Source organism: Phyllobates terribilis, unplaced genomic scaffold, assembly GCF_046119375.1.
Source record: "Phyllobates terribilis strain yellow unplaced genomic scaffold, ASM4611937v1 Scaffold_1__5_contigs__length_1240528914, whole genome shotgun sequence".
NCBI classification, from domain to species: Eukaryota; Metazoa; Chordata; class Amphibia; order Anura; family Dendrobatidae; genus Phyllobates; species Phyllobates terribilis.
In genome coordinates this window covers 594,614,413-594,640,247 of record NW_027362761.1, presented here as the reverse complement: position 1 = coordinate 594,640,247, position 25,835 = coordinate 594,614,413, and the positions used below count along the sequence as shown (strand labels likewise).

Below are 25,835 nucleotides of genomic sequence, written 5' to 3'. Positions count from 1 at the left end.
TATCTGCTTAATTGAGAATGACATAACGAAGGGATTGCCCACACCTGTCCATGAAATAGCCTTGGAGTCAATTGTCCAATTACTTTTGGTCCCTTTAAAAACAGGGTGGCACATGTTAAGGAGCTGAAACTCCTAAACCCTTCATCCAATTTTAATGTGGATACCCTCAAATGAAAGCTGAAAGTCTGAACTTCAACTGCATCTGAATTGTTTTGTTTAAAATTCATTGTGGTAATGTCTAGAACCAAAATTAGAAAAATGTTGTCTCTGTCCAAATATATATGGACCTGTGTGTGTGTGTATATATTATATATATATATATATTTTTTTTTCTTTTTTTAAAGGTGAGGGCCGGCTACCTGGACTTCTATGACTTTCAGTAGCCAGCTCTCACCCTCGGAATAGCTTATTAACGCTAAGTGCCCACTGTGAATATTGGTTTAGGCTGTTTTTTTTCCCCAACCTCAAAAACGCAGCGGTTTCAAAAAAGCATGCATGCTTTTCTGCTATGTGCACACTGTGCTTTTCTGCGGCATTTTTGTAAGAGCTGCGTTTTCCAGCCCATTACAATGGCTGCAACTGGAAAATGCAGCTTAAAAAAAAAAAAAAAAGCACAAGATAATTGACAGGGACTTTTATAAACACATGGGTTTTTGGCACCACTGAAAAACGCACATAGTGTGCACAGCTTTTTGAAAATCACATTGACTTTCGTTACAAAAATGTGGGTCATGCGTTTCTGGTGCAGAAAACGCAGCACAAACACGCAGCAGAAAAACACAGTGTGCACATAGCCTAGAGGTGAGAGCCGGCTACCGGGACTTCTATGAATTTCTGTGGCTAGCTCTCACCCTCGGAATAGCTTATTAAAAGGTGAGAGCTGGCTACCGGGACTTCTATGACTTAGTAGCCAGCCCTCACCCTCGGAATAGTTTATTAACGTTGAGAGCCCCCGCTGGGATGTCATAGCACCCCATTGTGATATCATAATAGCTCACCATGATGTCATAATACCCCATTGTGATGCCATAATACCTTTTTGTGATGTAACACCCCACTATGATTGTCATAGTACTCCATTGTAATGTCATAATACCCCACTGTGATGCCATAATACCCTTTTGTGATGCAACACCCCTCTATGATGTCATCGCAATAAAAGTTTTGTTTACATTGTGCTGGAAAATTGGACATTTCAGATTACCGTCTGCTGGCAGTCATCTTTAATTGTCAGTGATTAAACACACAATCTAAAGGGTTAACAGTGATCTGATCGATGCTGTTAGCTTCACATGTCAGATGATCAGATCAGCTGACATGTGCGGGGGTTGATGCGAGCTCCGAGCGCGAGCTCGTCTAAAAGGGAGGGAGATGGCCAAGGTCGTGAAAGAGTTGAGAAAAGATAAAAAGTACACGATGACAAGATAGTAACTTCAAAATAGCTCCAGATCATAGGGCCTAACTAGTTTAAACATAACACCACTGAGGAAATAGTAAAAGGAAAATATTTATTTATATTATTTATGACTTATATAGCGCTATTAACTGCACATCGCTTTCCAATATATCCAAAACACTGTGCACATAGGGACTCTGGATTGTGGGACCCAATCGGTATGTCTTTGGGGTGTGATAGGAAACCAGAGTACCTCGAGGAAACCCACCCAAACATGGGGAGAACATACAAACAAAAATGCTTTTCTAAATATCAGAGTCACGTGTTCAGCAATGAGACACTTGAAGCTTCTTCCAAATTGATTGTTTCACTCCATGATCGAACAATAGTTCTGCCCCTGGTTTGATATTGCAATTAGCCACAAAAAGCATTGATGGGGTGTTATCATCAATTATATATTTAAGGACAGGTTTCACGTTGTAATTTTTGTGTGAATGATTCATCTTTCGCCCAAATGTTGAAGGCATGTCCGGGTGACAACTGCACGGAGCCTCCCCGGCATCTAAACACCACACCTTTCCACCAATATTAAAAACAAACCTAGAACATTCATGCTCATGCACAGTTGGCTGTAATTTTTCAGCCTTGTCTCCTTCTATAAGCGATCCATGGTAGTCACAAATTACGTCTCCCTTTGTAAAAGTATGAGTTGTGTGCAGTCCTTCACCTTTACTTCCATTATTTATAATTATTAGGCCTTTCCAGTTTTGCGATTTCACCAATTCTTGAAGTTTGACAACGTGTTCTAGATCTCCTCTTTTTGGTTTAGGCTTCCATTCACGTTGGACGTCTTCTAGGCCGGGTAGATTGGACTTCCAGTGCTGCTTATTCAGATAGCGCTTCAGATCTTCTTCTTTGGGGAAATGCCTGAAAAAATCTACAAGAAAAAAAATACTACTGTAAAATATTCAGCAAACATAAAATATTCAGGCAGCACATCCCGAAGAACAGAACATGAACTAGACAGATTACAAATTAAAATAAGAAAAAAAAATACATAAAAAAAACAAAAAAACCCCAAAACTTACCGACAGCATTTGAAACCCTTAAGTCGTATTGGTCCCGTCTCCATTTATCCTGACAGTACTTTGCGAAACGCTCTGTGTACCGACTGCAGGTGGACAGGGACGGTGGTCGATTGTCTACTCCTACCGGGTACTTGTTAATTAGTCTGTGGAAATGGAACTCTTTTTGAGTATTGAGAGTCTGTTGAACTGTCTCTTCCTCGTCTATTTGTTCGGCATCAGAATGTCCCTGATCGCTTTCTTCTTCTCCAGTAATGCCAATGGGACTTCTGTAAAGTTACAAAGATCGAAACTTATAATATACTGAAAATGGTGTTGTTCCTCACCGGACTACTTAGCCAAGAATTTGGAATTAATCATATGCTAAAAGGCATAATTACTTAAGGGGAAGGTGCTGCGATTTCTTTATTGGTATTAAAAATTATTGATTATATAATAAAATTTTGTTTAATACAAAATTAAATATATTAACTATAGGTCCCCATTACGCTATGGAGGACAGGACTGAAAGGCCCCATTACGCTATGGAGGACAGGACTGAAAGGCCCCATTACGCTATGGAGGACAGGACTGAAAGGCCCCATTACGCTATGGAGGACAGGACTGAAAGGCCCCATTACGCTATGGAGGACAGGACTGAAAGGCCTCATTACGCTATGGAGGACAGGACTGAAAGGCCTCATTACGCTATGGAGGACAGGACTGAAAGGCCTCATTACGCTATGGAGGACAGGACTGAAAGGCCTCATTACGCTATGGAGGACAGGACTGAAAGGCCTCATTACGCTATGGAGGACAGGACTGAAAGGCCTCATTACGCTATGGAGGACAGGACTGAAAGGTCTCATTACGCTATGGAGGACAGGACTGAAAGGCCTCATTACGCTATGGAGGACAGGACTGTAGGGCCACATTATGCTATATGCTGGATTACAGATGCTACATGGAGGATTATAGAGGCTCCATTATACTATATGGAGGATTATAGAGGCTCCATTATACTATATGGAGGATTACAGAGGCTCCATTATACTATATGGAGGATTATAGAGGCTCCATTATACTATATGGAGGATTATAGAGGCTCCATTATACTATACAGAGGATTATAGAGGCTCCATTATACTATATAGAGGATTATAGAGGCTCTATTATACTATATAGAGGATTATAGAGGCTCCGTTATACTATATGATGAACTATAGAGGCCGCTTTATACTATATTGAGTACTATGGAGATTACATAATATTATATAGAGGCTGTATTATAACATATGGAGGTTACATTAAATTATATGGAGGACTATGGGTGGTGCATTATAATATGTAGAAGGCTAAGGGGAAGCATTGTTCTATATAGAAGGCAGTGGGGGGTGCATTATACCATACGGAGGACTATGTAAGGCCCATTAGCCTTCCACAAGGTATGTGGGGCCATTATAATATTTGAATGGCTAGGAGGGAGCCTTTATAATTTATGGAGGCCTATTTGAGGGCCACTATATGGTATGCAAGAAAATATACAGTATGAAGGTTTGTGTGAGGTCCATCACACTGTGCTGAGGGCTGTGGGGGGTCATTATACTATGTGCAGTGATAGTAGGGGCCATTATACTGTACGTAGGCCCCTTGTACTGCATGGAGGGCTGTATGGGGGGGGGGGGGGGGGGGTCACATTTGGGGATTATACTGTGCTGGGGTCACCATTCATTGCCAGGGTAGTTGAGGGGGGTACCGCTGGGTCATCATACTGTGTGTGGATGGTACTGTGGAGGAATTAATTCTAGGGGCATCATACAGTGTCTGTTAGGTCTCCTACCTGGCGCCTTCTGTCTCTTCCTCATTGGTTTGTCCCTCACTGTCTTCTTTTCCCCCGATCCTCCTCCTCTTGGGCACTGTACATCTGTAAAGTTACAAAAGAAAGTAAGGTTATGAAAAACTGATAAAGGTGTTGTTACCTACTAGACTACTTAACCAAGAATTTGGTAGGAATCATATATATACTATAAGGCATAAGACTTAAGTCTCATGCAATGAAGAGATGGATTTTGGGAATGCCTGTGGGGATAAAGTTAGGTCTCTTACTCGGAGGTTCCAGCTTGATAGTCTCCCTTCAGCTTAGCCACTATTAACATCCCTGCAGCCAATAGAGATGTATCCACGATATCTGGTCTGGTCACAAAGTGGATATATGCGTTGGCCTGGTCTCTTTCCACCTGCCAAAGACTTTCTTCAGCCCAATTTGTGTATACTTGTATTGCCACCCTCCATGATATTATGGGTAGCTGATACCTGCGGATAAAACATTTGTTAGTATTGGTAAATGCTTGGCAGAGAAGACAAGGAGGGCCTCATTTATTACTAACTTCTTTTGGAAGCGCTCCATGTCTTTGCCGGAATTCATGATTCGTTGTCCCTTGCAAGACACAAAGAACTCAGGCGCCATATTGACATCTTTAGGACGATTAGTTGGCCTAATCTTCTCGAAATATGTACGGAAATTCTGTCAAAGGGAAACGTTGTGTTAAAGATACGATTGCCAATGGCAAAACCTTGAAGAACATACAGCACAGCATTATAGGAGTTATGTTTTTAAACATTTACCTGCTCATCCTCATCCTGCAGTATAAAAATATTTTTTTTGGTCTTTACAACTGTTACTACCTGTCCATCAACGTCTAATTGCTCCCTCTCGATCCATTCTTTTACCTGTAAGAGGAGGAACATAGAAAATACATAACACATGGTTAAGCAGCATCTGTCAGCAATATATTATATTAAGCCTACCGTTAGATTTTTGGCCTCGGATGGCTGACGTAAATGCTTATAGATAAGAACAGCCTGAAGGTAGTAACATGCCAGGGTCTTCTCCTTATCACTCAACTTCTTACTCAATTGAGCTCGTGTAAAGATATCGGTCATGTGAGGTTTGGCCACTGTCAAAACTTTGCGACAATCAGCCATGGTGGGAGGCGTGGATTCCAATCTGTGGGTGATAAAAGTAGTTCGTTACAGGTTCATTCTTTTTACTATATATTTTTTTTTCTTTGTATATTAGCCCATGAGATACATTTAGCATTCTTTGTTGATCTTTTTTCTAGGAGTTCTATTTTACCGATCCCATAATGAAGCCAGAAGATGGAACCTTAGCGCATTTGTGATGATGACCTAATTTTAGCAAGTTAGGATATTTTGAATTGATTTGATGGTATGGAAATTGGGAGGGGGATTTGCCTGAGCTTCTAAGAGCTAAACGTTACTTTGTTCCAACCTTGTATGTCAGCACAAGTAATAATTAAACCTAGACTTTCTGATAATCCAACTTTCCTTTCCCATGATGCTTTTATGGCATTTTCCATCCCCATGACAGTAAAAATTCAAATTGCAGGTGTAATATAAACTTGAGCTTCTTACCCCCTCTTCCTGGATTTAGCAAGCTTCTGGTTTAATTTATTTTCTATGACCTTTAGAGTCTCCTTAAAGGGGCCAACTACATTTTTTGTTTCTTCGTCGAGGCCACTGGGGTAGTCCTCTGAAAGTATGAAACATATAAAACTTCGCAGGTGACTAATGTGCTTTTTAACAGTTTCTTCATTAGTCTTCAAGCTTTCCAGGAAAATAAAATATTCTTTGGTAGCCCTCAAGTTCTTTAAGAAGTCCACAGAGATCTCTTTCGAATTTACGAAATAGAGAAAGCGGGAAACGATTTGTATCTAAAATTAAACAAATGATCATACATAAGGGTTCACATCTGTAAGGATTCATCAAATACACGCAAACTGATAAAAATCACACTTACCATCGGTTTTATGGTCGATTCTGAACATTTTCCCTTCAAATAGTTTTTAAAACTCTGTAAAAGTGAGGAATTTAAGTCGTGCTTATTGTGAAACCCGACCATAGTAATTTTTTTCCGCAGGGACATATTGGCACTTGAACTGGAAGAGGCAAGAAAATATTAGGGTGATTATTGATACCAGAAGCTTCCTTTACGGATAGTAAAGCGGTTACAAATGTTTTTAGAAATCTGGTTCTTAGTTCTTACCTTGCTTCTTCAACCACAGCAGGAAGACTAATGGGCTCTTCTTCAGTGGATGGCCTAAAAAAGAAAACCAAATCCTGCATCAATTCATCTATAAATGAGATTAAGAACATATAGAACTTTGTAGACTACTTGGATGGTTGGTCAAGGACCTTTACCACTATGGCGCCATTAAAGTGGCAGCCATCTTAGTTTTGCAAAGGAGGGCTTTGAGAAATTTGATTCAGGAGTAGAATTTCATCAGAAAGGACATTTTGAGCTCATCTTGCAAATGTGCAAGTGTTACATAGGCAAAATGAAGCCAGAGCAATATAAAAAAAAAATAAAAATTAAAACTGCAATGAATATATAATCTCCTTCACGACCAGGGGCGTATATGTACACCGTTGTCCGCTTCCCACCCTTTCATGCGAGCTCCAGCGCTGAGATCGCATCATTCCCGGCATCTTTATATATTATTATATTATATTATAATTATATATATTATATCATATCACATTATTCTACTACATAATTATTACTATATTTTTATTATATATTATATTAGTATATTATATTATATGGCATTATTATTATATTATAATATATTAATATATTATAATATAATAAAAATGCCATATAATATACTAATATATCACTACATAATTCTTTTATATATTATTTTAATTATATTATATTAATATATTATAACTACATTATAATTATATCATATATTATATTATATAATATTACATAAAAATATTTATATTAGCTAAAAATTAAATTACGTGTAAAATTAGGATAGGTAATCATTCAATAGTTAAATGCTAGAAAACCCAGAAATATTATGAAGACATATATACATACCTTTCAGATGGTTTTCCTGTCACAATGCAACCACGACTTTCCAAAAATTCTGTGAAGAAGTCCTGCGAATTTGTAAACTGGCTGTTTTGGAAATTGAGACTGTGATAAGGCACAACAGCCAGGCTTTGGGCCGCCCTGTGCAGGCTCCTTTTGGCATTCTTGACTTCATTGTTGATCTTTTCCTTTGAACTTTTCATGCATACATGGCTGAGATGTTTGCGCAGGTTTTTATAAAACTTCAGACATCTCTTGCAGAGAAGAAGGCCCAGCTTTCCAGAAGACGCCATTTTCTAGTAATAGTAAAAAATCAAGAACCTGAATAAAGTGATATTTTGACTCCTGTAGGCCACATTATATACACTGAGGAAGCAATTGAAAAACTAAAAATGGTCTGTATGGCAATTCAACCTATGAGATAAGGCTGCTCAAGACCTTGTGTGTTTGGCTAATTGCCAACAACACAGAAAAGGCAAGATAAGAGAATCCGTCTGGAGACGGGTGCCATGCATACCAGGTTTGGGGATGAGGGGTGCCATGTATACCAGGATAGGTATGAGGGGTACCATGCATACCAGGATGAGGGGTACCATACATACCAGGATAGGGTACCATGCATACCAGGATAGGGATGAGGAGTGCCATGCATACCAGGATGGGGGTGAGGGGCCTATGCATACCAGGATAAGGCTGAGGGGCCAATGCATGCCAGGATTAGGTTTGAGGGGGACCTGCATACCAGGATTGGGTATGAGGAATGCCATGCATATCAGGATTGGGGGTGAAGGGAGCCATGCATACCAGGATAGGGATGAGGGGTGCCATGCATACCAGGATAGGGATGAGGTGTGCCATGCATACCAGGATAAGGGACGGGGTGTCATGTACAGTACAGACCAAAAGTTTGGACACACCTTCTCATTTAAAGAAATTTCTGTATTTTCATGACTATGAAAATTGTACATTCACACTGAAGGCATCAAAACTATGAATTACCACATGTGGAATTATATACTTAACAAAAAAGTGTGAAACTGAAAATATATCTCTTATATTCTAGGTTCTTCAAAGTAGCCACCTTTTGCTTTGATGAAAGCTTTGCACACTCTTGGCATTCTCTTGATGAGCTTCAAGAGGTAGTCACCGGAAATGGTCTTCCAACAATCTTGAAGCAGTTCCCAGAGATGCTTAGCACTTGTTGGCCCTTTTGCCTTCACTCTGCGGTCCAGCTCACCCCAAACCATCTCGATTGGGTTCTGGTCTGGTGACTGTGGAGGCCAGGTCATCTGGCGTAGCACCCCATCACACTCCTTCTTGGTCAAATAGCCCTTACATAGCCTGGAGGTGTGTTTGGGGTCATTGTCCTGTTGAAAAATAAATGATGGTCCAACTAAACGCAAACCGGATGGAATAGCATGCCGCTGCAAGATGCTGTGGTAGCCATGCTGGTTCAGTATGCCTTCAATTTTGAATAAATCCCCAACAGTGTCACCAGCAAAGCACCCCCACACCATCACACCTCCTCCTCCATGCTTCACGGTGGGAACCAGGCATGTAGAGTCCATCCATTCACCTTTTGTGTGTCGCACAAAGACACGGTGGTTGGAACCAAAGAACTCAAATTTGGACTCATCAGACCAAAGCACAGATTTCCACTGGTCTAATGTCCATTCCTTGTGTTCTTTAGCCCAAACAAGTCTCTTCTGCTTGTTGCCTGTCCTTAGAAGTGGTTTCCTAGCAGCTATTTTCCCATGAAGGCCTGCTGCACAAAGTCTCCTCTTAACAGTTGTTGTAGAGATATGTCTGCTGCTAGAACTCTGTGTGGCATTGACCTGGTCTCTAATCGGAGCTGCTGTTAACCTGCGATTTCTGAGGCTGGTGACTTGGATAGACTTATCCTCAGAAGCAGAGGTGACTCTTGGTCTTCCTTTCCTGGGGCGGTCCTCATGTGAGCCAGTTTCTTTGTAGTGCTTGATGGTTTTTGCAACTGCACTTGGGGACACTTTCAACGTTTGCCTAATTTTTCGGACTGACTGGCCTTCATTTCTTAAAGTAATGATGGCCACTCGTTTTTCTTTATTTAGCGGCTTTTTTTCTTGCCATAATACAAATTCTAACAGTCTATTCAGTAGGACTATCAGCTGTGTATCCACCTGACTTCTGCACAACACAACTGATGGTCCTGACCCCATTTAGAAGGCAAGAAATCCCACTTATTAAACTTGACAGGGCACACCTGTGAAGTGAAACCCATTTCCGGTGACTACCTCTTGAAGCTCATTAAGAGAATGCCAAGCGTGTGCAAAGCAGTCATCAAAGCAAAAGGTGGCTACTTTGAAGAACCTAGAATATAAGACATATTTTCACTTGTTGCACACTTTTTTGTTAAGTATATAATTCCACATGTGTTAATTCATAGTTTTGATGCCTTCAGTGTGAATGTACAGTTTTCATATTCATGAAAATACAGAAAAATCTTTAAATGAGGGTGTCCAAACTTTTGGTCTGTACTGTGTGTGTAATTATATATTATATATATATATATATATATATATATATATATATATATATATACATACAAATATAATAATGAGTATATATATGTAAAAAAAAATGAGTGAGTGTGGACACAAAAATATCTGTACAGTTAAAAATTACATGTAAAATTAGTTCTCTGGGGCTAAACTATTGATGAATTATCCAAAAGACAGTTTAATACTAAGGTTTGTATGGTAATTTATCCTGTGATTACAGTCATAATGGAGACTGTCTACAAGATGTGTATTTGGCCAATTAGAAGTTACACATTGTAAAACATCAAATAAGATAAGATTCATCAGGATCACCTCCCTCCCCATGGCTAGCGTCTGGTGACGAGGGTCAGGAACCTCCTCAGATCCTACTCCGTCCTGCCTCGAATCCAACCTAAAACAATTTTGGGCATTGGTGCAGATGCTTTCCTCCTCTTCTTGACTCTGAATGTTTGGAGTATACTTCTGATGCCCATGGTATAGAATGGGTGAACAGTTCTACAGACTCGCCCATCTGTGGTTCGCTACAGTAAGGGGGGGGGGGGGGGGGGGGGGGGGCTGGGAAGCATGGGTAATTGGGATGCCACCTATGTGGACTGTACTGTGTGTGATGTTGAGGTGGAGGAAGAAGAAGAGAGGCCACTTGAAGCATCGCTTGACATCCACTGGAGCAGCTGCTCTTTCTGGCCCTTATCAACAAGGCGTATCGCTGTGCCGCTACCAAAGATAGGAAGTGGAGTAGCCCGTCTACTAACAGAACTTGTCAGTTATCTTCGGATAGGACAAGACGGTGTTGGTTCACTAGTGCTTTCACTAACATTATCCCTCACCCCACGTATACCTTGAACACCAAGCCTATTCCCTCTGCCACCACGACCTCTCTTTTTCCCCACTCATCTTGCTCAGAATCTCAAATCTAAATTTTGTTTTGCTAATAGCGTGATGCTACTACATTAGTAGTAGGAGCACGCTATTAGCAAAACAAAATTAGATTTTTTTTCTGGCAACAGCTCTGCACACACCTGAATTTTAGCGGCACAAAATGACAAGGTAAGATAAGGCTTGATGTATAATGTTACTAGCCGAACAAAGTATCTATTTACTGTGGATGAGGCCTGTATAATATACGAGATATTCTCCAAACTATTTCAAACTGAGATGTCCCTGCTGTATAACGTTAGGAACCAAAGTATTTTTATTTTTTTTTACTGTGGAGGACGCCTGTATAACATACAAAACTATTACATATGTAATACGAAACTCCAAACTATTTCTAACTCATGTCTAGCCTGCTGTGTAACGTTACCAACAGCAAAAAATAGATTTTTTTGACTCTGCACAGGCTCTGAATACAGCTGAATTTCACCGCCACAAAAAGAACTAGGTGGCTTATAGCAGACTAACACGTTTGTGACAGAAAAATATATATTTTTGGGACTCTGTCTAGCAACAGAAAAAAATCAATTATTTTACTCTGAAAACAGGTGAAGTTCACCGCCACTAATGTAGTAGCTGAGGTATAGCAGAGTGTATGACGTTTGCCACACAAAAAAAAATTGTTTGTGGACTCTGCCTAGCAAGACAAAAAAACAATTTTTTTTACTTTGAAAACAGCGGAGGTTCACCGCCACTAAAATAGTAGGTGGATTTTAGCAGACTATCACGTCTGGGACACAAAAATCTTTGGTGGACTGTGGCTAGTAACAGAAAAAAAACTTTTTGATCTGACCTGTTGTGAGCTACCACCAGCCCCCCCCACGTCTCCCCGCTCATCATACACAAGCACTATACTAGTAAAACTGTAAAAACCGCTGTAGTTGGCCCGCAATCAAATAAGCACGGAAGTTCGCCGAACGTTATCAATTTTCCCGAATTTAACAAAGTTTGCTCGCCATTCTGATCACGAATCCGAATGTGTCACATTTGTGTCGAACTTAAGTTTGAAAATTGGATTACGAACATATTCGCTCAGCTCTACTCATTGCACAAATATAAAACCTCTAATACTGGAGGAGAAAACAAGACTGAACACAAGGAGGTCACAGCCGTCTACACATCATAGGGGAGATCTCCATCTACCTGATGGTCCTGTGCAGGAGGAGGAGCGGGACATCTCTCTGGGGTTGTCCTCTTACTGGAGAGACCTGCAGGAGACACAGACAGGACTGACATCATTATTACATACAGAGAATTATAGGCCGTGTGGATTTAGTCCTGTCTATTACCTGGTGATGTGCGGGGCCGGTGCTGCTCCATCATCACCTCCTGGTACCGATCCTTGTGTCCTTCTAGATACTCCCACTCCTCCATGGAGAAATGGACGGTGACATCCTGACACCTTATAGGAACCTGACACACACAATGATACCGTCATCACCCAGAATCCTCCAGTGCCGTCCTGTATAATGTCCCAGCATTCCCAGCAGTGTCACCTCTCCAGTCAGCAGCTCAATCATCTTGTGGGTGAGTTCTAGGATCTTCTGGTCATTGATGTCCTCATGTATCCGGGGGTGAGATGGAGGCCCCGGGATTGGGCTCAGGGTTCCTCCCGGTCCTTCAGACACAGGGGCCTGACAGCGATCACTAGAGGTCTTCTTCACTACTGTGTAATCCTGAGTGTGGAGACATTAATAATATCACTACAGACATTTCCAGAGTCCATCACCTCTCCGGTCATATAACCTGTTATTCCCATAGATAATGATGTCGTGTGATGACATCAGAACCTCTCACCTCTCCGGTCATATCACCTCTTATTCCCATAGATAATGATGTCATGTGATGACATCAGAACCTCTCACCTCTCCGGTAAGAAGGAAGATTATCTCCAGGGAGAGGTTTATTATCCTCTCCGCCATCTTGCTTCTGTCCTTATTCATCCTTGACACATTAACCAGGAAGATTCTCACAGCAGAGGATCCTTGATTGTAGGAACCTGAATGGGAAAAAGACGAGATGATAAAAACAAGATAAACTTCATAGTAAACATAAAGGAGCAGAGGAAGGAGCGACAGAGGCAAAACAGAGGAGATCACACAGCGAGGAGGAGAGGAGAAAGCGGCTCCAGAATTATGATGTGGAGAAAGAAGGGGTTCGGGAGCTGATTGTGGAGCAGCAGAGTCCAGGTACCAGTGTGACGGCGAGACAGCCAGGAGAGAGGACGGGGGACGACACAGACTGGGTCTTGGCAGTCTAGCAGAGGAATACTGGACCGCCGGACAGGGGCCCTGAGGGCCACACTGAAGGAAGATACAGGAGGACTGTGGGGCGGACATGACAGTCAAACCACAATTCTCTAGTGCGGAGCCTCTACGTGTAACCGCTGAGAGCTGCGGCCTCTATTATAGAGGCTGTCAGGTGTAGACAAGTTATCTGCAGCCTGCAGAAGAAGTGATACGTTACTGATCGTGGGGTCAAACCTCCGGGAGCGGCACTGATCATAGGACGGAGAATGTTTATCCCTATTACACAACGGCCGTAGGTTGGACGCCCGAACACCGCTCCATTCATTCTCTATGAGGCGGCCAGAAAAAGCCGAGCAGACACGACATCACACACGTCCCGACTTGTGGTCTGGGGCATGGCTGGCACTATCTAGTAACATCCTCATAGCAGGAGCGCTATGGAAGACACTGTGTGGATGATGTAGGACACGTCGTCGACTTGAATAAAGAAAGACGTGTGGTCTGGAGCACGGCAGGCACAATCTAGTAACGTCCTCCCGTGGGGCCTGAAATACAATCTAGTAACGTCCTCCCGTGGGGCCTGAAATACAATCTAGTAACGTCCTCCCGTGGGGCCTGAAATACAATCTAGTAACGTCCTCCCGTGGGGCCTGGGGCGCGGCAGGCACAATCTAGTAACGTCCTCCCGTGGGGCCTGGGGCGCGGCAGGCACAATCTAGTAACGTCCTCCCGTGGGGCCTGGGGCGCGGCAGGCACAATCTAGTAACGTCCTCCCGTGGGGCCTGGGGCGCGGCAGGCACAATCTAGTAACGTCCTCCCGTGGGGCCTGGGGCGCGGCAGGCACAATCTAGTAACGTCCTCCCGTGGGGCCTGGGGCGCGGCAGGCACAATCTAGTAACGTCCTCCCGTGGGGCCTGGGGCGCGGCAGGCACAATCTAGTAACGTCCTCCCGTGGGGCCTGGGGCGCGGCAGGCACAATCTAGTAACGTCCTCCCGTGGGGCCTGGGGCGCGGCAGGCACAATCTAGTAACGTCCTCCCGTGGGGCCTGGGGCGCGGCAGGCACAATCTAGTAACGTCCTCCCGTGGGGCCTGGGGCGCGGCAGGCACAATCTAGTAACGTCCTCCCGTGGGGCCTGGGGCGCGGCAGGCACAATCTAGTAACGTCCTCCCGTGGGGCCTGGGGCGCGGCAGGCACAATCTAGTAACGTCCTCCCGTGGGGCCTGGGGCGCGGCAGGCACAATCTAGTAACGTCCTCCCGTGGGGCCTGGGGCGCGGCAGGCACAATCTAGTAACGTCCTCCCGTGGGGCCTGGGGCGCGGCAGGCACAATCTAGTAACGTCCTCCCGTGGGGCCTGGGGCGCGGCAGGCACAATCTAGTAACGTCCTCCCGTGGGGCCTGGGGCGCGGCAGGCACAATCTAGTAACGTCCTCCCGTGGGGCCTGGGGCGCGGCAGGCACAATCTAGTAACGTCCTCCCGTGGGGCCTGGGGCGCGGCAGGCACAATCTAGTAACGTCCTCCCGTGGGGCCTGGGGCGCGGCAGGCACAATCTAGTAACGTCCTCCCGTGGGGCCTGGGGCGCGGCCGGCACAATCTAGTAACGTCCTCCCGTGGGGCCTGGGGCGCGGCCGGCACAATCTAGTAACGTCCTCCCGTGGGGCCTGGGGCGCGGCCGGCACAATCTAGTAACGTCCTCCCGTGGGGCCTGGGGCGCGGCCGGCACAATCTAGTAACGTCCTCCCGTGGGGCCTGGGGCGCGGCCGGCACAATCTAGTAACGTCCTCCCGTGGGGCCTGGGGCGCGGCCGGCACAATCTAGTAACGTCCTCCCGTGGGGCCTGGGGCACGGCCGGCACAATCTAGTAACGTCCTCCCGTGGGGCCTGGGGCACGGCCGGCACAATCTAGTAACGTCCTCCCGTGGGGCCTGGGGCACAATCTAGTAACGTCCTCCCTTGGGGCCTGGGGCACGGCCGGCACAATCTAGTAACGTCCTCACGTGTTGTCTGGGGCACGGCAGGCACAATCTAGTCCTATGGATGTCGCTGGTGTTCATCCGGCACCGTCCTCCTTCTCTGCTTCTTGTGGATTACACGCCCAACATCATTCACACAGCCTCTGGTATCGTGCTCTTGTGCAAGCACACTTCTTTGCTCTGTGAGGGGAGAGAGCAGAGAGAAGTGCGCCTGCGCAGGAGCGCTATGGAAGACACTGATCTCAGGAAGAGGAGGCGCCGGATTAACACTAGCGAAGCCCATTGGACGGGACCTCCCTGTAAGTAAATCTAATACAAGGGGGTTTTTTTATGCAGATCGGCTTGGGGACTTATGTACAGCATGCTAAAATGGTATATAAAAGCTCTATCTGGTGCTCTGGTTATGTATTCATATGTCTGCCTTCTGACAGGTCACGGTGCTTTGAAATATGAAATTTACATGCACCAAAATGCTCCCCGCTCATGTGCAGTAGTCTCTCTCGTGCAGCAATATGGTGCCGTGCATCACAGTAGAATCTCTCGGCAACCAAGAAATGTTACTGCACAAATTTATTATTCTTCTAGCAAAATGGCGCCCGTGCAGTAGCATCTATCACTTACCGATAGATGCTACTGTGCAAGCGCCGCCATTTTGCTGGTGGAAAAATAAATTTGCCTGCAGCAATATGGCCCCCACCACCCACGCTTGTGCAGTAGCATTTCTTGGTTGCCGAGAGATTCTACTGCGCATGCGCGGTGCCATATTGCTGCACCCAAATTATTTTTCCTCAAGCAATATGGCACCCATGCAGTAGCATCTCTCGGCAACCGAGAAATGCTACTGCACATGCACGAGTGGCCATTTTGGTGCATGTAAATTTCATGTTTACCACACAAATTACACAGGCAGTATTTAAAATAGTAGGCAGGTCACTGAAAGCTCGGTGACCTGTCAGAAGGCAGACATAGGAATACATAAGCAAAGCACCAGATAGAGCGCCCCCACCACAGGCCTCCCCGAAGCACGAGCATATAATTATGGCAGAAATTAAATTAAAGATTATAAAAGAACCACTGGACGGATTTCATCAACAAAGGTATCATTTACTCAGTGTAACCGCGCCCACCTGATATTGTATGTAGTTTAATAAGCACAATCCTGCTGACAGGTGCACTTTAAAGCAGGTTTTCATCTATGCAGCTTGGACAAGTGAAATTCACCATTCCTTAAAATCAATCTTCCTTTACTGAATGAATAGAATAAATGTGGAAAGCGGGGAGAAGACACAGACAACAGCCGTTTCGCGCTGCGAGTAACGCTTCTGCAGGTGCAGCCTTCATTATCTTTTTGTTTTTTTCTTTAATGCATACTATTATATGCATAGGCTTGGACCCATTTGGTCTGATTTTGTGTTAGAGTGCTGTTTTAAACAGGTGGGGGTCTAACAATTGCCGGACCAGGTGGTGCAGACATTTTGTTTTGTTTGCCATGTTATTATAGTAGGAAGGAGGAGGAAGAGGCGGTGTCAGGAAAACCACAAGCAGGGTTCTCACATACCAGAATGCAAAGTGTGCCCTGATAGGTGGAAAGCGCTAGAGAGCCAGCGTGCGTGATTTTCAGGCCACCGGAGAAAGCCTAGACCGGAGGCTGGATGTTTTAAAGAGAGGGGCCTCAGGAGCTTCTGGAAAATGCGGAGGCTGCATGTGTCCCTTCTCTTTAATTTCTTCTTTTCTATAATTTTTTTTTTGGAGCCCCCTCACTGCCTGGTAGGATATACCTGTCCTGAAGATCCTGAATCCTTATTTGCAGACCGATGATGAAGACGGGCATGAGATAACCTGGATACAGACTTTCGGGCGGCTGGCAGGGAACGGATATGTCTTCCCTCCCTGCACCTTCTGCCCCCAGCATCCCCCCAGGAGCCCTCAGCATCTCTTCCCCTCCGGGAGCCCGCAGCAATCCACCCAGGAGACCCCACGGAGCTCTCAGCAACCCCCCCAGGAGCCCCCAGCATCCCCCCCCGGAGACCCCAGCTTTCCCCCCCGGAGCCCGCCGCATCTCCCCCAGGAACCCCCACAGAGCCCGCAGCATCCCCTCAGGATCCCCGCAAGCACGCATTATCCCTGCATTATTCCCCAGAGCCCCCTAAGATCTCCACAAGCATTAATTAACCCCGCCAGCATTAACCCCTAAGTATCAGCCCCCTCACCCCAAAAACAACAAGAAGAGAAGACATCAGACCAGCAATTAATAAACCAAACTAACTCCTGTTTCTCAGCTTAGGACACTGACCTCCTCCTGCAGCTTCACCGTCAGCTGTGTCATTGCATGAGACTATGGAGTCTGGTGCTGAACTAGAACACGCCCATAATGCTGTCAGGACATGCCCCCAGAAATGACATCATACATTCTAGTGTCTACCCTGTAGGCTCATTGTTGCGTCTAGTTTGGAGTTGGTTATTTGTGGTCCTCAAAAAAAAGTTGATTTTTTGAGGCCTCATTTTATCAACTCCACTCTAGACGGCTCACCACTGAAGTGACTGGATCGGAGGGGATATTTTGTGGTCCTCATTCCAGCATCTCCACTCTAGACGGTTCACTGGTGAGGTGACTAGATTGGAGTTGAATTTTTGGGGCCTCACTGTAGTCGCATGTTTTTGATGACCTCATTTTATCAGCTCCACTCTAGACGGCTCACTACTGAAGTGACTGGATCAGGGGGATATTTTGTGGTCCTCATTCCAGCATCTCCACTCTAGTTGATTCACTGGTGAGGTGACTGGATCGGAGTTGATGTTTTGTTGATCTCTCTGCAGCTTCTCCATTCTAGACAGTTCAGTTTCTACAGTGACATTCCTCAAAAAAATCAGAGGAATGGAGCAGATTCCTGGATCCTCATAGCCTGCAATGTAGTGGAATTGGAATGATATAGATATATATATGTTTTCATTTTTTAAGTACTTGCGCAAACTGTTATATTTATTATGTATTTCCAAAGGGCAATTTTTTTTTTTTCATGATTAATCAAAGTTGTATTTTATTATCGCTTTTCGTAATATAAATAATTACACACTGCGCTGATTGTTGCTGCGCTCTGTTAAGTTATTCCCTGCGTAAAGCTGAACAGAGTCCTCATAATTTACAACATTGTATTGGAGTGGATTTTTTGAGGACCTCATTTTAGCAACTCCATTCTGTACAGTTTGGTGCTGAGGTGACTGGAATCAAGTTTTTTGGAGATTGGGCGGAGCCTCGCAGGGAGAAACGTAACAGAGCGCAGCCGAGAAAGTCCTCATAATTTACAACATTGGATCACATTTGATTTTTAGATGATCTCCCTGTAGCCTCCATTCTGTACACTTTGGTGCTGAGGTGACTGAAATCAATTTTTTTTTTTTTAAAGAGAGTGGAGCCTCGCGGGGAGAAGCGTAACAGAGCGCAGCAACAGACTCCTCATAATTTACAACATTGGATCGGGGTGGATTCACCAGTGAGCCGTCTAAATCGGAGTGGATTTTCTGAGGATCTCTCTGTAGCCTCCATTCTGTACAGTTTGGTGCTGGGGTGACTGGAATTGAGTTTTTCAAACAGTGGCGGAGCCTCGCGGAGAGAAACGTAAGAGCGCAGCCGACAGCCCACCTAATTTACAACATTGGATCGAAGTGGATTTTTTGAGGACCTCATTAACAACTCCATTCTAGCTGATTCACTAGTGACCCGTCTAGATCGGAGTGGATTTTTTCAAGATCTCCCTGTAGCCTGCATTCTGTACAGTTTGGTGCTAAGGTGACTGGAATCGAGTTTTTCGAATAGTAGCCGAAGCCTCGAGGGGAGAAACGTAACAGAGCGCAGCCGACAGCCCTCATAATTTACAACATTGGATCGGAGTGGAGTGGATTTTTAGATGAACTCCCTGTAGCCTCCATTCTGTACAGATTTTTGCCGAGGTGACAAATCAATTTTTTTTTTTTTTTTAAACAAAGCGGAGCCTCGCGGGGGGAGAAGCATAACAGCGCAGCAACAGACTCCTCATAATTTACAACATTGGATTGGAGTGGATTTTTTTAGGACCTCATTTGAGCAACTCCATTCTAGCTGATTCACTACAGAGCCGTCTAGATCGGAGTGGGTATTTTGAGGATCTCCTTGTAGCCTCCAAACTGTACAGTTGGTGCTGAGGTGACTGGAATTGAGTTTTTCAAAGAGTGAGCTGAGCAGGGAGAAACATAACAGAGCGCAGCAACAGAGTCCTCATAATTTACAACATTGGATCGGAGTGGATTTTTTGAGGACCTTGTTTTAGTAACTCCATTGAAGCAGATTCACTAGTGAGCCGTCTAGATCGGAGTGGATTTTTTTGTGGACCTCTTTTAGCAACTCCATTCTGTACAGTTTCGTGCTGAGGTGACTGGAATAAAGTTTTTCGGAGATTGGGCAGAGCATCGGAGAGAAACGTAACAGAGCGCAGCTGAGAAAGTACTCAATTTACAACATTTGATCGTAGTGGATTCTTAGATGAACTCCCGGTAGCCTCCATTCTGTACAGCTTGGTGCTGAGGTGACTGAAATCAATTTTTTTTTTAAAGAGAGTGGAGCCTCGCGGGGAGAAGCGTAACAGAGCGCAGCAACAGACTCCTCATAATTTACAACATTGGATCAGGGTGGATTTGTTGAAGACTTCATTTTAGCAACTGGATTGTAGCTGATTCACTAGTGAGCCGCCTAGATCAGAGTGGATTTTTTGAGTATCTTCCTGTAGCCACCAATCTGTACAGTTTGGTGCTGAAGTGACTGGAATTGAGTTTTACAAAGAGTAGGTGTAGCCTCGCGGGGAAAAACATAACATAGTGCAGCTGACAGTCCTCATAATTTACAACATAGAATTGCAGTGGATTTTTTGAGGACCTCATTTTAGCAACTCCATTCTAGCTGATTCACTAGTGAGCCATCTAGATCGGTCAGGACCATCTTAAGTTCAAATCTAATGAGATAAAGATAACTCTGAGTTCTAGGCCCTAATATTGATGCTTTGCATTAAAGGCATCAGTACTGTGCAAAAAAGAGGGAGGAGAGGCTTCAACTCTCAATCCCCTCTGAGTTTGTTTGTATGCTGTTAGTTTTTGTCTTCCTGGGTGACATATTTTTGTACCCTTTTAATTGCACTAAGTAAAGGTCATATTTTAACCAAACTTTGATACCACTTTGCTTGAATTAATGTCTATAAGGACGTCCTCTGTTCAGTAACTTCAATCTAGACTTCAGTACAGAGGTGACTAGATCGGAGTTGCTGCACTGATGTTCATGATTTCTGTGCACTGTATTGTGTATAAGGACGCCCCATGTACAGCAACTCCATTCTAGCCATCTCACTACAGAGGTGACTAGATCGGTGTTGCTGCCCTGAGGTTCATAATATCTGAGCACACAGTAATGTCTATAAGGACATCCTCTGTACAGTAACTTCAATCTAGATGTCTCAGTACAGATGTGACTGGATCGGAGTTGCTGTACTGAGGTTCATGATTTCTGTGTACTGTACTGTGTATAAGGACGCCCTGTACGGTAACCTCAATCTAGATGTCTCAGTACAGAGGTGACTAGATCGGAGTTGCTGTACTGAGGTTCATGATTTCTGTGTACTGTACAGCGTATAAGGACATCTGTACATTAACTCCATTTTAGCTGTCTCAGTACAGAGGTGACTAGATCGGAGTTGCTGTATGGAGGCTCGTGATTTCTGTGCACTGTAAGGAATATAAGTATGTTCTCTATATAGTAACTCCATTCTGTCTCACTACAGAGATGACTGGAGCTGAGTTGCTGCAGTGAGGTACATGATTTCGGGGCACAGTAGTCTAGTTTGCCAAACTGACGTATCTAATAATAATCCAATAATGGTTGTGCCCGTGCACAGAAGCATTTTTTGGGGGGCTTGCACCAAGATCCCTTGGAAATGAGCAGTAAACATTATTCTGCATTAATTTAGTGACCAGATTGGGGTAAATCACAGCAAAACAGCTATGTTAGGCATGTGTGAGAAGCACTCATGTCTACGGATGGGACTGGTTAGATTATTATTATAACCACGTGCACTCTGCCTAAAGGATAGTAACTCTGAAAAGGGATTCTGTCATAAAAACAAAAAAAGACTGCTCAAATGAAGTACAGGCACTCGGTGCACCCTTGTTGTGCTTAACAGTTCAGTGCACTTTACCACATACTTGCTTTTCTGTAGTCCAGGTGTATGTGACTTGAGGGGTATAATCGTCCGCACCTAGAAAAATAAATAATTTAGGTGGGGTGAGGGGGGTTGTGCTTTATTCTTAGCAAGACAAAGTGCCATTTTTAGAGACACCGTATTTCTTTTCTACACTTTTTGATCACTTGTTTATAATATTTTTTGCAGATTTATTTATTTTCTGTTATGGGGTATAATACTTTAAAAGCTTGGGTCATTACAGAAGACCGATAACAAGTGTGCACTTTTTTGGCTTTATTTTAGTTTTTTTTATTATAAATAAACATTTTTATTGGCACTAAAAACTTTAAGCCAATATTTAGAACTTTTTTTTGTCATCTTTTACATTTTAGCCCCTTTCTGTAATACGATCTTACTATTAGCGCCATATAGTAATTTTGGCCAACATCTTGCAGTAATGCCCCTCTACAAGCCCCCCCCCCCAACATAACAGCCCCCCCATCCCACCAGCCCCCCTAGAGGCCCCAAGCTCCCCCCATCCCACCCGGAGGCCCCTCTACAAGCCCCCCATCATACCAGCCCCCCCGGAGGCCCCAAGCTCCCCCCAACCCCCCCGGAGGCCCCGCTACATGCCCCAAGCCCCGCCATCCCACCAGTCCCGGCGGAGGCCCCGCTACATGCCCCAAGCCCCGCCATCCCACTAGTCCCGGCGGAGGCCCCGCTACATGCCCCAAGCCCCCCTATCCCACCAACCCTCCCCCCCGGAGGCCCCGCTACATGCCCCAAGCCCCCCTATCCCACCAACCCCCCCCCCCCCGGAGGCCCCGCTACATGCCCCAAGCCCCCCTATCCCACCAGCCCCCCCCCCCCCCGGAGGCCCCGCTACATGCCCCAAGCCCCCCTATCCCACCAGCCCCCCCCCCCCCCGGAGGCCCCGCTACATGCCCCAAGCCCCGCCATCCCACCAACCCCCCCCGGAGGCCCCGCTACATGCCCCAAGCCCCGCCATCCCACCAACCCCCCCCCCCAGGCCCCGCTACATGCCCCAAGCCCCGCCATCCCACCAACCCCCCCCCCCCCGGAGGCCCCGCTACATGCCCCAAGCCCCCCCATCCCACCAACCACCCCCCCCGGAGGCCCCGCTACATGCCCCAAGCCCCCCCATCCCACCAACCACCCCCCCCGGAGGCCCCGCTACATGCCCCAAGCCCCCCCATCCCACCAACCACCCCCCCCGGAGGCCCAGCTACATGCCCCAAGCCCCCCCATCCCACCAACCACCCCCCCCAGAGGCCCAGCTACATGCCCCAAGCCCCCCCATCCCACCAACCACCCCCCCAGAGGCCCCGCTACATGCCCCAAGCCCCCCCATCCCACCAACCACCCCCCCAGAGGCCCCGCTACATGCCCCAAGCCCCCCCATCCCACCAACCACCCCCCCAGAGGCCCCGCTACATGCCCCAAGCCCCCCCATCCCACCAACCACCCCCCCAGAGGCCCCGCTACATGCCCCAAGCCCCCCCATCCCACCAACCACCCCCCCAGAGGCCCCGCTACATGCCCCAAGCCCCCCCATCCCACCAACCACCCCCCCAGAGGCCCCGCTACATGCCCCAAGCCCCCCCATCCCACCAACCACCCCCCCAGAGGCCCCGCTACATGCCCCAAGCCCCCCCATCCCACCAACCACCCCCCCAGAGGCCCCGCTACATGCCCCAAGCCCCCCCATCCCACCAACCACCCCCCCAGAGGCCCCGCTACATGCCCCAAGCCCCCCCATCCCACCAACCACCCCCCCAGAGGCCCCGCTACATGCCCCAAGCCCCCCCATCCCACCAACCACCCCCCCAGAGGCCCCGCTACATGCCCCAAGCCCCCCCATCCCACCAACCACCCCCCCAGAGGCCCCGCTACATGCCCCAAGCCCCCCCATCCCACCAACCACCCCCCCAGAGGCCCCGCTACATGCCCCAAGCCCCCCCATCCCACCAACCACCCCCCCAGAGGCCCCGCTACATGCCCCAAGCCCCCCCATCCCACCAACCACCCCCCCAGAGGCCCCGCTACATGCCCCAAGCCCCCCCATCCCACCAACCACCCCCCCAGAGGCCCCGCTACATGCCCCAAGCCCCCCCATCCCACCAACCACCCCCCCAGAGGCCCCGCTACATGCCCCAAGCCCCCCCATCCCACCAACCACCCCCCCAGAGGCCCCGCTACATGCCCCAAGCCCCCCATCCCACCAACCACCCCCCCAGAGGCCCCGCTACATGCCCCAAGCCCCCCCATCCCACCAACCACCCCCCCAGAGGCCCCGCTACATGCCCCAAGCCCCCCCATCCCACCAACCACCCCCCCAGAGGCCCCGCTACATGCCCCAAGCCCCCCCATCCCACCAACCACCCCCCCAGAGGCCCCGCTACATGCCCCAAGCCCCCCCATCCCACCAACCACCCCCCCAGAGGCCCCGCTACATGCCCCAAGCCCCCCCATCCCACCAACCACCCCCCCAGAGGCCCCGCTACATGCCCCAAGCCCCCCCATCCCACCAACCACCCCCCCAGAGGCCCCGCTACATGCCCCAAGCCCCCCCATCCCACCAACCACCCCCCCAGAGGCCCCGCTACATGCCCCAAGCCCCCCCATCCCACCAACCACCCCCCCAGAGGCCCCGCTACATGCCCCAAGCCCCCCCATCCCACCAACCACCCCCCCAGAGGCCCAGCTACATGCCCCAAGCCCCCCCATCCCACCAACCACCCCCCAGAGGCCCAGCTACATGCCCCAAGCCCCCCCATCCCACCAACCACCCCCCCAGAGGCCCAGCTACATGCCCCAAGCCCCCCCATCCCACCAACCACCCCCCCCAGAGGCCCAGCTACATGCCCCAAGCCCCCCCATCCCACCAACCACCCCCCCCCAGAGGCCCAGCTACATGCCCCAAGCCCCCCCATCCCACCAACCACCCCCCCAGAGGCCCAGCTACATGCCCCAAGCCCCCCCATCCCACCAACCACCCCCCCAGAGGCCCCGCTACATGCCCCAAGCCCCCCCATCCCACCAACCACCCCCCCAGAGGCCCCGCTACATGCCCCAAGCCCCCCCATCCCACCAATCACCCCCCCAGAGGCCCCGCTACATGCCCCAAGCCCCCCCATCCCACCAATCACCCCCCCAGAGGCCCCGCTACATGCCCCAAGCCCCCCCATCCCACCAATCACCCCCCCAGAGGCCCCGCTACATGCCCCAAGCCCCCCCATCCCACCAACCACCCCCCCAGAGGCCCCGCTACATGCCCCAAGCCCCCCCATCCCACCAACCACCCCCCCAGAGGCCCCGCTACATGCCCCAAGCCCCCCCATCCCACCAACCACCCCCCCAGAGGCCCCGCTACATGCCCCAAGCCCCCCCATCCCACCAACCACCCCCCCAGAGGCCCCGCTACATGCCCCAAGCCCCCCCATCCCACCAACCACCCCCCCAGAGGCCCCGCTACATGCCCCAAGCCCCCCCATCCCACCAACCACCCCCCCAGAGGCCCCGCTACATGCCCCAAGCCCCCCCATCCCACCAACCACCCCCCCGGAGGCCCCGCTACATGCCCCAAGCCCCCCCCATCCCACCACCCCCCCCGGAGGCCCAGCTACATGCCCCAAGCCCCCCCATCCCACCAACCCCCCCCAGAGGCCCCGCTACATGCCCCCCCATCCCAGCAGCCCCGCTACATGCCCCAAGCCTCCCCATCCCCCTGGAGGCCCTGCTACATGCCCCAAGCCTCCCCATCCCCCTGGAGGCCCCGCTACATGCCCCAAGCCCCCCCATCCCACCAACCACCCCCCCAGAGGCCCCGCTACATGCCCCAAGCCCCCCCATCCCACCAACCACCCCCCCAGAGGCCCCGCTACATGCCCCAAGCCCCCCCATCCCACCAACCACCCCCCCAGAGGCCCCGCTACATGCCCCAAGCCCCCCCATCCCACCAACCACCCCCCCGGAGGCCCCGCTACATGCCCCAAGCCCCCCCCATCCCACCACCCCCCCCGGAGGCCCAGCTACATGCCCCAAGCCCCCCCATCCCACCAACCCCCCCCAGAGGCCCCGCTACATGCCCCCCCATCCCAGCAGCCCCGCTACATGCCCCAAGCCTCCCCATCCCCCTGGAGGCCCTGCTACATGCCCCCCCAACCCACCCTGGAGGCTCCGCTACATGCCCCCCCAACCCACCCTGGAGGCTCCGCTACATGCCCCCCCAACCCACCCTGGAGGCTCCGCTACATGCCCCCCCCATCCCCCCAGAGGCCCTGCTGCATGCCCCAAGCCTCCCCATCCCACCAGCCCCCCCTACATGCCCCAAGCCCCCTCACACCAGCCCCCTTTCTGTCTCTACAGCATTTATTCACATGGTCAGCTCTCCCCACCTCAGTCCGCTCCGGATCAGCCTCAGTCCTCACAGCACCGCGCGCTGAACACCAGCTTCAGAGCAGAGTCCTCCTGTCCCGGCACAACGTGCACTGCTGCAACAGCACGAGAGAATAGTGTCCACTGGACTGAGAAGACCCCGCCTCTTCCGGTGACGTCA

At 48.5% G+C, this 25,835-nt stretch overlaps 1 protein-coding gene across 2 annotated transcripts; it reads right to left on the bottom strand.

Annotated features, from left to right (window-relative positions):
• Positions 1-1,491: 1,491 nt before the first annotated feature.
• Positions 1,492-25,835, bottom strand: LOC141272056 (uncharacterized). Of its 2 annotated transcripts, XM_073682356.1 has the most exons (17): positions 25,675-25,835; positions 21,279-21,331; positions 12,699-12,832; positions 12,330-12,509; positions 12,123-12,246; positions 11,977-12,041; positions 7,370-7,659; positions 6,527-6,580; positions 6,281-6,419; positions 5,896-6,194; positions 5,269-5,467; positions 5,086-5,190; positions 4,848-4,984; positions 4,567-4,773; positions 4,301-4,384; positions 2,485-2,750; positions 1,492-2,333 (listed from the first exon to the last, which is right to left on the bottom strand). In XM_073682356.1, the coding sequence occupies exons 3-17, from the start codon at positions 12,774-12,776 to the stop codon at positions 1,723-1,725; spliced, it is 2,838 nt and encodes a 945-aa protein (XP_073538457.1). In that variant the 5' UTR covers positions 12,777-12,832; positions 21,279-21,331; positions 25,675-25,835; the 3' UTR covers positions 1,492-1,722. The 2 variants fall into 2 exon arrangements, with proteins under 2 accessions (XP_073538457.1, XP_073538467.1); XM_073682366.1 differs by lacking the exon at positions 21,279-21,331.